At 33.9% G+C, this 14243-nt stretch overlaps 1 protein-coding gene across 1 annotated transcript; it reads left to right on the forward strand.

The window, feature by feature from the left end:
• Position 1: 1 nt before the first annotated feature.
• On the forward strand, positions 2-9606 carry LOC105783158 (uncharacterized). Its single transcript, XM_012608428.2, has 19 exons — positions 2-458; positions 1056-1165; positions 2090-2248; positions 2592-2657; positions 2779-2868; positions 3050-3355; positions 3531-3628; positions 4108-4143; positions 4245-4365; positions 5310-5546; positions 5958-6053; positions 6141-6206; positions 6351-6389; positions 6485-6619; positions 6734-7095; positions 7467-7560; positions 8091-8279; positions 8501-8621; positions 9114-9606. The coding sequence occupies exons 2-18, from the start codon at positions 1067-1069 to the stop codon at positions 8597-8599; spliced, it is 2292 nt and encodes a 763-aa protein (XP_012463882.2). The 5' UTR covers positions 2-458; positions 1056-1066; the 3' UTR covers positions 8600-8621; positions 9114-9606.
• Positions 9607-14243: the final 4637 nt, after the last annotated feature.

A 14243-nucleotide genomic window follows, 5' to 3' on the forward strand; every position in this document is an offset into this window, starting at 1 on the left:
AAAGATACCAAAAATATTTCCGGACTATAGTTTGGCCCAAACCATTAACACGCGGCTATTGGACAGGTTTAGTAGTTTATCGGAAATGTTTTGATGTTTCCAGAACGACGCCGTTTGGAGCGGCTATCTTACAACATCGATAAGCCAGCCACAATGCCACTCTTCTTCTCCCCCACTCTCGTCTTTTGACTTTCAAGTTCAGTTTTTTCGCAGAAGAGTTTTTTTATTTTGAAATTTATTAATTTTATTCATTTAATGATCCTTCCTTCACCTAAACCTCTGTTTCTTCATTTCATATCTCTTCCAACATCGAAGGGAAAAAAATAATTAAAAAAAATCAAACTTCGAGACGCACTAGAAATTTTCTAGGGTTTAATTAAGCTCTCTCTCTCTCTCTCTTTTCTTTATCACTGATTATTGTCAAACCGACGTCGATTTCATCTTCGAAGCCCGTCTCGGTAAGTTCAAAGATTTAGTCTCCTCACTTCTTTTCTCGTTTTTTTAATAAAAAATTCTATCATTGAATTCAGGCTTTCTCGGCGATCATTTCAAGTTTGCTTATCTCTGCATTTATTTAGTTGACTTTTTTGTTAGATTTTCCTTTTGTGGAAATTTTGTTTATTTGTATTAATTCAGTGATTCTTTTTAATATTAATTTATCTAGTTCGATCGTTTTGGTAAAAAATTTGCTTGATTTTTCAATGTGTTCATCGTATTTTTAGAAACCGTGTTTGATTAAGATAAGAATTCAAATTTTAGTCGCAATAATTATGGTTTTGAGTAGAAATTTGGTTTTAATGAGAGTTTAGTTGTTTGTTGGTTGAATCAGTTTCTGTATAATTTTTTGGAAAGTTTTAATTTGTAAAAAAAAATATTAATAGTCTGATATATGTAGATAATTTTGGTCTACTTAGTCTATTTTATTTCTTTCATTGACATTTTATTGCAGAATATAAGTTATTCTGACCTACTGTATCTAGTTGATATCCAAATATTTCCTGGGCAATGACTTATAGGTGCTAAAGTTTTTAATTTTCATTTGAATGATTATCTAGGGGTCACTGCAATGCATCGAGTTGGCAGTGCTGGGAACAATTCCAATTCTAGCCGCCCACGTAAAGAAAAGAGGCTGACATATGTATTAAATGACTCTGATGACACAAAGGTAAAGTGGTTTGTGTGTGTGCGTCTTTTTGCTTATAATTATTTTCCTTTAACAAGTCCTCTTCCTTGATATCGGCAATCTCAAGGAAGTTGCATATTCATATTCATATTTTGTTAGTATTCTAATTATTTATGTTTTTCATTGTAATGCCACATTTATATTATTGGTGTTTCTGCTATTTTAGGTTTTTACGTCTTTCCTTTTATGCATTTGTTTCTAAAATATAATTTCAAGAATCTTGTGTTTGCTTTTCATCAAATCGAGTAGGAAATTTTGATTTTTATATTTTTTATGATTAAGTTGGTGGATTTGAAATTTATTTGGGGTTGGAACTTGTAAACTTCCTTCTCCAAGATACAGCTTTGCCAGTCTCATTATTGGATGCCTTTTATCCTTAGGATCGACCACAATTCACAAGAACATTTTTGTATCTTAGTAGAAGAGGGAAGGTTAGGATGTACCTGGTGTGAGATATCACATTGTTTGAGTGGCATTTTAGTGTGTTGTAGATTCTTATCCAAGAAATTTATCATTTGATGATGCCATGCGCCTGTGTAAATTGCTAGAAACATGAAAGTGTATGCTAATCAATAATGTAAAGGGACTGGATAGGCTACCATGAGACAACACAAAAAATCTTATTTATATATGTTATACTAAATTAGAATGGAAATGATTGTTTGTAATTCTCAGTAACTAATTCTTTATAGTATCCGTGCATTCATCATTATTCATTAATGTAGGACCATTTTCACTATAAACTTGAATAATTTTGCTTATGCTTTACTTTATATTGTTAATTATGTCATTATCTTGAATTATAAACTAGTCAATCATTTTATCACTTTATTTTGGGTATGGGAACTAGGCTCTGATGTTTCTCTACTTATGTTTTTTTCTTTTTCTTTTTTTCTTTTTTTGCAGCATTCTGCTGGTATAAATTGTTTGGCCGTGCTAAAGTCATCTGTCTCTGATGGGTGCAACTATCTCTTCACTGGAAGCCGTGATGGCACGCTTAAGAGATGGGCACTGGCTGAAGATGCTGCCACTTGCTCTGCTACATTTGAGTCACATGTTGATTGGGTACCTTCTTTTTGCTTCTTGTTTTTACTATGAGCAGGACCATCATACTTTAGACGGCATCTTTTTATTGCTAATTTTTTGTTCGGAGCATGTGATAATTTAATTAATTAAATTTTTGGTTTCTTGATGTATTATCAGTATGAATGATTGCTTATTAACCAACCTGCTCACCAGAAGTAACATCTAGAGCAAGTATTCACTGTGCACTTCAATTACATCAGTAGTCAGTTTGAATGTTGATGGCTCCTTTTTCTTTTTTCAGTTTGTGAATGCACCATCCAGTTATCTTATAAAATTTATCTCTGTAACTATGTAAATTGTGATGGAGAATTTCCTTGTGCAGGTAAATGATACTGTAATTGCTGGTGAAAATACACTTGTTTCATGCTCGTCAGACACCACATTGAAGGTTTGTCATTAATTCGTGTATTAGATTTAGCTTTTCTCTTTTTAACTTATTTTGTTAAATGTTTTTTTGGCCACTACTTTTGTTAAATATTGACATGTGCTCTTTCTTTGTGATACACCAGTTATGGAATTGCTTGTCTGATGGGACTTGTACCAGGACTCTTCGTCAACACTCTGACTATGTTACATGTCTAGCTGCTGCTGAAAGAAATGTAATTCTTATATCAAATTTTCTTTGGATTTTATTAGGTGCACGAGTGAAATGTTCTTGTCGGTGCAATATTGCTATTTAGGTTTCATGTTTGATTTGGCTGCTTAAGTTGTGCATCAAGGCATGTTTTTTAATATTATAGAAGTCATTTTCTGATTCTTTTTTAGTGCCATACATTTTAGGCAAATGTGGTTGCCTCTGGGGGTCTTGGTGGGGAGGTTTTTGTATGGGATATTGAAGCTGCGGTTACTCCACTCTCAAAGTCCAGTGATGTAATGGAAGATGATTGTTCCAATGGTATCAATGGTTCTGCAAATTCATTACCCGTATCCAGTCTGCGACCAATTAGCTCGAATAACAGTATTACTGCTCACACAACTCAATGTCCTGGATATGTCCCCATCGCTGCCAAAGGCCATAAAGAGTCAGTCTATGCATTGGCAATGAATGATAATGGATCCCTTCTTGTCTCTGGTGGAACTGAGAAGGTAAGTTTTGCTTCTTCTGAATTCAATTTTTATGTAATTAACATGTTTCTCTCCACTTATGACATTTTGCCAGTTGCCAGTTGCCAGTTGCCAGTTGCCAGGGATGGTCTGTTGATAATTTGTTTTACCTAACAATTTCAGTAGCAATTTAATTTCCTGCCACAATTTCATATAGGTTGTGCGTGTTTGGGACCCAAGAACAGGTTCAAAGACTATGAAGTTAAGAGGGCATACAGATAACGTTAGGGCTCTCCTTCTGGATTCTACTGGCAGGTTGCTACACTGAATTTAGATCTGTAGAGTTAAAAACAGTATTAGTTTGATTTAGTTGGAAGCCTTACAAATATGGTGCTTAATCTGATTCTTTTCTTTTGTAACTGCTGAACTCGTGTAGCAGTTGAGGAAACTGGTTGATAGGAAAACTTTGGAAATTCTGGAAAAGAAAATTTCTGTTTCTTATCGCGGTCCTATGATGCAAAATATTTTGAGAACAATGAGCGTGGTTGTAGGGTGGAGACTAAATCATGTTATGGCTTCATGTGTGCATGTTCACATTTTTTTTAACTGCTACATTGTTTTCAAGTAAATTTGGGTGAATACTTTTTCTTTGAAAATATCAAGGAGTTTTTCGTTATCTGATGGGTTCTTCCCTTGATTGACTTCTAGTGAGTTCTTTTATTTGCTTGTGTGCTTTCCTGCAGTGTATTTATTTTATTAGTGAAAAGTTTGACAGACATCTCATATTCTCTCAGGTATTGTTTATCAGGGTCCTCTGATTCTATGATCAGGTATATAATCTGTGCAAGTTTTCACTGTTGATAACATGTCATTTTCAGCCATAAAGAATCTAAGTTCTTTCCTTTTAAATAGTCATAATTTTATCTTGTAGGCTATGGGACCTTGGTCAGCAGCGTTGCGTGCATTCATATGCTGTGCATACAGATTCTGTTTGGGCACTTGCGAGCACCCCAACATTTACTCATGTTTATAGTGGTGGTAGAGATCTTTCTGTAAGTACATATTCATGCCAAACAGTTTTAGCAGAATCTTTGTCAATTTTGCCAATGTTTTGATGTAGAAGTTGAGAAGAAACCTATGCTGATATAGCACAATTGGCTTATAGTATTTTAGGATTGATTGAGATTAAAGGATCAGAAATTATGATAATAATTAGGGGTTCTAATTATTGGTATCGATTGAGATTGGATGGAACTAATAAAGGATTAGAAAGCAATTCTGGCTTGTGCTGGTAAATGGTAATTTTAGCAGTACTCTTAACAAGTAAATTATGGGTCAAGGATTTAATTTCATGATGAATTTGTGTGAGTGGGATCGGGATTTATTGGAAGTATTCCTGGTTGGCTTGAGATTGAAATCAATGCAAGTAATTAGAGATAAGGAAGAAAAGTGATCTAGGTTCACACCTAAGCACTAGGGCAAGGGTTGGTACAACAGTTGCTGCAGTTCTCATCAGTTGTTGTCTGGTAATATAAAATAGATTGTGCTCATTTGTAGAGTTCTGTAATAATTTTCCTAGAAAGACTGTGATCAGTAGGAAACTCCAAAATTGACTTAAACGACTCCTAAGCAATGGATAAAAACCTAATAAAATAATACAAATTCAAGTAAATATGGTTCCTAGCATCAAATTCTTTAACTTCCAGTGGATTTTGAAACTATCAGCATATCTGTAACTATCTAGGAAACCCAGAACAGAATATAACTTTGCAAGTTAAACTCAAAGAAATGTAATGTTAATATCTATTCAGTTTAAGTTTCTGAATCATTCTGACATCAAATGAAGACAATACTTCTATGTTTCTTCCGCATATGATCTTGACAGTTCTTGACAACCTCGTATGAAACTTCTAATAATTAGCTTTAACTCTCATTTTGCACTTCTAATATTTAGCTTTAACTCTCAACTGGCTCTTACTTTTTATACATACACCAGTTGTATTTGACAGACTTGACAACAAGAGAGAGTCTTTTGCTTTGCACAAAGGAACACCCAGTTCTGCAGTTGGCGTTGCATGATGATAGTATCTGGGTTGCAACGACAGATTCTTCAGTTCATAGATGGCCTGCTGAAGGAAGAAATCCTCAGAAGGTCTTTCAAAGAGGTGGTTCATTCTTGGCTGGAAACTTGTCTTTTTCAAGGGCAAGAGTTTCCTTAGAAGGGTCTACCCCTGTAAGTATAGTTTGTGTGCTACTGTATTATATTTGCTATTGCTTACAGCGATCATCTTGTTTGTCATGAAAATTTTTGTCTCATAAATATCTCTTTTCTCCTTTTTTTTAATTTTTATCAAGTATTATTAAATATACAAACTCTGCATTGTAGTAACATTTATTTTCTTTATATGCTTGAATTATAGGGAATTTTGCGCTGCTCGTTTAGTTATTAATTGGTTCTGTTTCATTTGTTCTTTGCTCACTCAACCCCAAGGAGAAAAGAAAAAATATTAGAATTTGTTTTTATTACTCATGATGTGATTTGTTATGGATAACTCTTTGAGGTTTGACTGTATCTGGAATTTGTTTTAGCATCTTCTTCCATCACTTGCCCTTCATTAGTGTGCTTACATTGTCGGTTATTCAGGCTGCTGTTTATAAAGAACCAATCTTTTCCATTCCTGGAACTCCAGCAATAGTTCAGCATGAAATTTTAAATAACAGAAGGCATGTATTGACTAAGGTAAATGTGGTAGTACATATATTTGTTGTTTCAAAGATTTTGTTTTGGGACTTTTTTGCGTATATGATATTTATGCTTCTTGAACAGGATAGTGCTGGTTTGGTAAAGCTCTGGGAGATAACCAGGGGTGTTGTGGTCGAGGACTATGGACAGGTGAACGAGAAACTAGAATTTTTTTTCCCTCTTTCTGTCTTTGTTTCTTGAGTACAAGTGGATTGCACTTTGCTTTTCCCTTACAAGTTTTGTACACATAGACACTTGTATATATTTATCCATTCTTTCAATTTCAATGGCCAGGTTTCATTTGACGAGAAAAAGCAGCAGTTGTTTGAGATGGTACGCTACCTACTTATTTGAATTTATATCAGTTAAACACAATGCATCATTTTGTAAGGAAATTGCTTTTTTTTTTTTTTTTTTAAAACCTCTAGGTAAGCATTCCAGCATGGTTCACTGTGGATACCCGGCTTGGAAGCTTGTCTGTTCATTTGGACACACCCCAATGCTTTTCTGCGGAGATGTATTCTGTTGATCTAAACATAACTGGGAAGCCTGAGGATGATAAGGTTTTAGACTTTTTTTTATTGATTTTGACAATCTTAAGACATGCATATCTACAGGAAGTGGTTGAGGAACTCTGTGATTATAATGTGCATCTGGTGTTAACTTGTCTTTGGCAGGTTAATCTAGCTCGTGAAACTCTTAAAGGTCTGTTGGCTCATTGGATGACCAAAAGAAGGCAAAGACTTGGCTCCCAAGCTTCCGCTAATGGAGATGTTTTATCAGGAAAGGATAATACTGCAAGAAGTCTTGCTCATTCAAGAATTGAGGTAGATGGAAATGCTGAAAATGACTCCATGGTCCATCCTCCTTTTGAGTTTTCTACGGTTTCCCCTCCGTCAATTATCTCTGAGGGTTCCCAAGGAGGTCCTTGGAGAAAGAAAATTACTGAATTGGATGGAACTGAGGATGAGAAAGACTTCCCTTGGTGGGTTTTGGATTGTGTTTTAAACAACCGGCTACCACCACGAGAAAACACCAAGTAACTTCCACGGCTCATTAAACTTTCCCTTAATATAATCTTTAAGTAACTAGTTTTCAACGAACTGCATACATTGAACTGTTTATCGGTTGACCTTGTTGTTGATATACTTGTTACACATGGATGAACTTAAGGAGTGTCATTAAATTCATGGTTAACCATGCTTTTTGTTTTCTTGTGCCTTTAGTCCTTACTCTCTGATATTTTTCTTGTGAAACGTCTGCACTTCTCTTCTTTTAGGGGGGGAAACAGTACCTTTTGCATTTTTGCACACTACTGCTACATTCAGAACCATGGATAATCATGCATTTTACGTGAGTCTTTTATCTCTCTCTCTCTCTTGATGAAGTTTTACTTTTCATTTATTTCAGGTGCAGCTTCTACCTTCATCCATGCGAAGGTACAGCTGTTCAGATCCTCACACAAGGGAAGTTAAGTGCACCTCGTATATTGAGAATAAATAAGGTATGCCTGTTTGGTTGTTCCGTAGGACTTTCAAAAGCTTTTTTTTTTTTTGGCATGGCATGCGATTGTACAAAGTTGCAAATGTTGATTCTATGCTAATTTAGATCACTTGGGTTAATACATTAGAATCTGTTTCATGCTTTGGAGCATGGACAGCAAAAGGGCCAAAAGAGTAATGTTCAGTTAATGAAAATGCTATTTTAGCATACATATATATTGATAGGACTTTTAACTTTGTTATAGCCAACACAATATATGAATGAATTAGAATAATCTTCTGTACTAGCTGTTGTTGAGTGCTTGTTTGCTCGTATGTAAGAGCAAGATGCCTTTGTGGCCTTTTAGGTTTTATTTTCTTCTCTTTTTAAATTTTGGATATGGAATGCTGATAGGTGTCATATTGGAAAAACATATTGTATATCAATGTATATTAATGCAGAACAGTTTGTCCTACACTGTATTTGTACATCAGTATTTTATTTAATTTTCTGGTATAGTAATGTACTTTCACCCTGTTATGGTTTATATAGGTTGTTAATTATGTCGTAGAAAAGATGGTGCTTGACAAACCAATTGATACTGGAAGTACCGATGGGTCACTTGCTCCTGGACATGGAGGACAATTGCAGCATTCAGCTGTCGCTGATGGTTCTTTTAAATCTGGATTGAAGCCTTGGCCGAAGCCTAGGCCTTCTGTTGAGATTTTATGCAATAATCAGGCAAGTAAGCCACATATTAGATGTCATGATGCCTTTGGCTAGGAGCCTTGACCCATTTCTCAAAGCTGTGTGGTTTTTTTCCATCATTTTCTGGTACCATTAATAAATCGTACTATGCAGTGTTTGAAATCAACAAACTAAAATTATTCATACGAACTTTTTAGTTCAAGTTCGATCATGCTATACTGATCACGTGTTTGATTTGCTACTATATGTTCCAGGTCTTATCTACAGACATGAGCTTAGCCACTGTGCGGGCCTACATATGGAAGAAACCTGAGGATTTGGTACTTAATTACAGAGTGGTTCAAGGCAGGTGATTTTATCAACTGCTGGGAGCAGGTGAGTGGGTTACCTGTGTTGCTTTTAACTAGGGTTGAGAAAATTTTGGTCAGAACTCCTTACCCAATGTCCCGACCAAAACTGTTGTTAGTATCAGTTTTAGTATTAAACCGACCAACTTGATCAAACTATTATAAATTATTATATTTATATATTTTAAAATATTTCATTATATAATAAATATTTTTAATATATTAATATTCTTACCCTGACCCAATTAAACCCACCCAATCCATTACCCAATAAACTCGTTACCAAATTTCCAAAATAACTGAGCAAACTAAGTTGATCTGGTTATTGCCGGTTATCAATATAAAGTTTGGTTGGTTTCAGTTCAAAAGTCTATGGAGTTCGGTTTATTAACATGGAACTAGTGTTGGCTTTGTTTGATAGGTGAATAAGACATCATATACTTTCTCTTTTAGTCTGCAGATTGGATATCTGTATGAAGCAATCATCTTAAATAGAACTGTATCCTCTCTTATCTGTCAGGCTGCAGTGTCTGTTTCGGGAAATCGAGATGGAAATCTCATACTGTTGTAAAGTGTTGGGAATTGTATTTGTTCGTCAGAGGTTTGCCTATATCAGAAGCAAATGTTGGATCCCATGTATATTTGGAAAGACAATTGGTTTTCAATGTGGGGGCGTTCTCCGGGGTTCAACAAGATGATCGTTGTTAAAGTCGAGCAGATGGTATCATAAAGTTTTGGTCTTTGTGTAGTGCATGCTTTCGCCATACATCCGAGAAAAAGCTGTAGGGTGGAAATGCAAGCGGTAGAACGGTTTGCATACTCCGGGGGACAATTAGCTGAAACTAAATTGGGGGGAAAAAAAGATTAGGCCATATGATGTCGAAGAAAGGTAATGTAGATTTGTATTTTGAGGGTGATACAATATCTAGTCATAGAAACTGTTGTTACGAAATTGGTCTTTTTTTTTTTTATTTGTCCTGGAAATAAAAAAAGGACTGTTAATTTGTGTTTTTTTTTCTTGTGCATTTGAAATTTAATTTTTATTTTTAATTTTAGGAATTTAGTTTTTATTGTTTAGATTAAAAATTATTCTCTTGTAGTTATGTAATAATAAAATAGCATTGAAGATACCGATTAGGATTTAAAAAAATACTCGTTTAAATTCTTGATGATAAAGGATTTTGTTGTTCTTGGGGTATTCTTAAGAAAATTGAGGTTATAAAATAAAGGAATTAAATTAGATAAGAAATTAAAGCATATAGATTAAATCTCAAGTTTTATAGCAAAGAATAAGAAGATCATTGTTTATGATGTTAAAAAAAAGTAATGCAAACTCGAAAGAATTGGGAGGTTTCGTGTTAGTCTCTAAAACTCTAAAAGATATTTAAATTATATATAATCACGTGATATTTTAATAAAAATTAATAATATTAACTATTTGAATTTATTAATAACATTATAAAATATATGGATTAAATTACATTAGAAATCACAAATTTAGATATAATAGAAAGACCAAAATTGAAATTTATCCTCTAATATCTAGTGTAAAGAGAGAGAACAATAGCAATATAGTATAGGCACCTGTTAATTTGGACCTTCCTTTTATATATAGTTTATAGATTCATGAAGGGATGAATCGGTTCAATTCAAAATCAATAATTTTCGATTAAATCAATAAAATTAATAAAATTTGAGTTAAATTAAAGAAAAGGTTATTTTATAAAATAAAATGAAAGTAACAAGATTTGACGGTAATAATAGACAAGCTATGCATTTTTGTTTAACTAATTTGGAGGTCCCTTCCATCCCATCTTAATGAAATCTTCCCCATTTGATGTAGTAAACATCAATGTAGGGAGATCAATATCAAGTTCCTCCATCTCTATAGAAACTTCTTTCATTTCCAGAAAGGCTTCAAGAGATGCCTTTCCATACTAGTACTCTACCCAAATCTCTATAAACACTAGTAGTAGCTTTTAACATCATCACAGTGTAAACAAGATGTAATCTCCATCACCAAATATTGCTTCAACACACAACTATATTTAATATCTAATTTATATTCTTAACTAAACTAACTCCATAAATTCGACACCCGAAATAAATATTGGTTTTGTATTATTTATTTATTTATTTTAATGGTTGAGTGAAGAAGGAATCTAAAGATGTGAAAGGGAATGTTACAGCAGTAGCATATAAAAGCAAGCTTTGTGATTATCTTGGGGAGCAACAAATGAAGAATACCCAAACTTAGGCAAATTATATTTTATTCCTAGACAGCCACAAACAAACGCAATGTCTTAGCACCATTGCCCACCATAAACTTTATTAATGGTAAATTTTCTCTTAGCTTAAAGTTTAGAAATTTAGTTCATTTATTTTTTTTAAGATTTTAAAATTGAGGTTTAATTTTTTTTATTAATTTTATCGAAGCGGATGGTCATATAATTCAAAAATAATATTGTAATGACCTTGATTTTAATAATATAATTTTAACACTATTAACAATTAAACTTAAATTTTGAAATATGAAAAATAGAATAACTAAAATTTTAAAAATAAACTTATAAAATGTAAATAAACTAATGGTATATTTTAACTTTTATAATTTTAAAGATTCGTTAAGTTGAAAGCTAAGTCTACAGACCAAATCAAGCATTCAAATCTTTGTAGAGCCAAGGTATTGTATTTTATCTTTTGAGAAAAAAAGGTTACAATTATAATCTAGTAAACAATCATCACTAAAGTTAGATTTGAAATCTGGTCAATACCTACACTCATCAAACCACGATGATTGACCACCTATAAGACCTTTAAAATGTGTTTAAGATATGATTTAAAAAAAATTATCCATTTTTTAAAATATACTCATAGTAAATTTAGATAATACAATTAGATTTTTTTATATATATATTATATATGTTTGAGGTTCGTGACTTCCTCTTCTAACAATATTGCCTCCAAGGTTCAAACCAACATTCTTCCCTTAAAAATACGATGTGTCTTACCATTATACCCATAATATAATTAGATTTTGATTAAACTAAAACTATTTATTTTTTGTTTGGTAAGAGATTTATCAAGCTAAAGTGATTCTTTTCTTCTTATTCCCATAAGATAAGAACACCATATTCTGCATTGTGAAGGTCAATTTCATTTCAGAATAGCATAAAACTTTCATATTTTCAGACACATAATGGAAGTCACTGTCCCAAAAATTGAAAAGAATGTGATTCTTTACATAGTTTTTTCTCAAAGAAAAATACTTGGGATTCTTATTGTTTTTAGCATAAGATCCTAACATTGATGATGTTATTGAATCTTTCGTCATTAAATTTAAGATTAAAAATAACACCAAATTTTCCTATATAAAGAGAGCTTCAAACATCAGTTGGTAATTAAGGAACAAGTGCAAAGAGTTTCTTGAGAACAATGGCTGGCTATGGTTATGCATACAGAGGTGGCTACACGACCTACAATGGCGGCGTTGCTCCACGAGGTGGCACCGAAGGGTGGAACAAAACAAGCTATAGCTCAGATCATACGTGTCAGCCTGTGTTCATTGATGCAGAAGGGAGGAGGAAGCCGATCACGTCTTACACTGGTCCGCAAGGTAGCACCGAGTATTACGTTACAAAAACCGAGATCGTCGAGCTTCCATATATGGCCGAACGCAAGCAAAGGGCTCCTGTAAGAGTTGAGGTGGTGAGGGACTATGGCGAGGGTAAGCTGATGACTAGGCCCTTAAGTCCCGGGGAATGGCGGGAGAGTTCAAGTCCTGTTCGGTATCATACTGAAGAGAAATGGAATAAGCCTTCTAGACCCGTTCAGTATGACGTCGAAGAGAAATGGAATAAGCCATCGAGTCCTGTTCGGTATCGTGTCGAAGAGAAATGGAATAAGCCCTCTAGTCCTGTTCGGTATCGTGTCGAAGAGAAATGGAATAAGCCATCTAGTCCTGTTGGTTATGGTGTCGAAGAGAAATGGAGTAGGCCTTCGAGTCCTGTTCGGTACCATGTCGAAGAGAAATGGACGAACCGGCCTTCAAGTCCGGTTAAGGAACGTCCACAACAAGTTCCGGATTTCATTACCAAAGTTCAAACTCAAGCTAGCCGACCAAACAAGTTCGGTCCTCTCAGCGCAACATATTGGCGCCAGACACCAGCCACGACCACCACAACCGTTGGTGGTCCGTGGAACAACCAGAGTCATGGTGGGGGATGGTCCAAAGGACACGAGGCTAACCTTAGCCAACCAACCAGCAACATCAACACTGCCGTGGAATACTTAAAGGAAGCTGTTAAACCACCTGCTCCCAGGTATGATGGATATCCTAACACCATTGACAGCAGGGAAGCTGAAAGAAAATATGGCGGCTTGGCTGTCGGAACGCCGCCAATCGGAAGTTATGGCAGAACCATTGATAGCAGGGAAGCTGCAAGAAAATATCGTGGAACAGCAGTGTGAAAAAGGCAAACTATTTGGGATAAATTTAAGTGTGTTTTAGGATATAATAAGCTTTGGGCTTTAATCCAAGGCTGTGTCAGTTTGTTTACACCTAAGTTTGATGATGATGGAGATGTTTCAATGAAGTTAGTTTCTAAAGATGGCCCCTTTTATGTACCGCAATAAGTTATCAGTTCATGAAATAAATTTATAGATCATATTTTTAGTTTATCCAATTCAACTTTATTCTCTAACTCTTTTTAAATATTAGCAAATTAAAATTTATTAAGTTTTAACTCAATTTATATGAGTATTGTTGTCAATGCAGAAATATATAAGTTTAAGTGTGTTAGAAACGGCCATTATCCTTGTAACGACTTATTTTCAGTGGTATCGGAAACATAATTTTAAGACCCCAATTCCGAAAAATAAGTCAGTATTTTATTACTTATTTGATATTTATGAAGTTTGATGAGGCTTGTATTAAATTTTGTTAAGTTATATTGACGTTTGGGTAATTAAATTAGTTAAAGGATTAAATTGTAAAAGTTTCAAAAGTAAGTTTTAAAAGTTAATAGTATTAAGTAGTTAGGAATTAGAGAGTTGATGGACTTAATTGGCCAATGTTAAAATTAGTGGTCGGTTTTGAAGTTTGTTTTAAGTGGCTTTATGACTAAAATTTCATTAAAATAAAGTAATAAGAATAAGAATAATAAAACATTATGGGGCAACTATCATTGTAATAATCTGTCTTTTAGTGGTGTCGAAAATGAAAATAGTAATTTCGGGGCCATCAAATTCGACGAGTAAGTTCGTAAATATTATTGTTTAATATTTAAGAGTTAAATGTGACTTTAAAAAGGTTTTTAATTGATAATTTATGATATTTAAGTGATTTATTGAGTTTAAGTGGTAAGACCTGAGGTCAAGTGATTTTAAAAAATGAGGTATCGGGACCTTATTTCTATAACCGAGTTGTAAATATTTTTATAAATATTTACGGAGTATCATTAAGGTAGTATTAAAGTTTCGTTGAAAAATTTTAACGTTTCGCTAGTTAATTAATTAAAAAGACTAAATCGTAAAAGATGTAAAAATTGATCACTATTTGATTTGAATGATTAAATAGTTAATTGAATAAAGGAAAAGGACCAAAATGGTAATTAAACCATGGTCAAAGTTTCCAAGCGGTGGTGTCATG

This window comes from Gossypium raimondii, chromosome 13, assembly GCF_025698545.1.
Source record: "Gossypium raimondii isolate GPD5lz chromosome 13, ASM2569854v1, whole genome shotgun sequence".
NCBI classification, from domain to species: Eukaryota; Viridiplantae; Streptophyta; class Magnoliopsida; order Malvales; family Malvaceae; genus Gossypium; species Gossypium raimondii.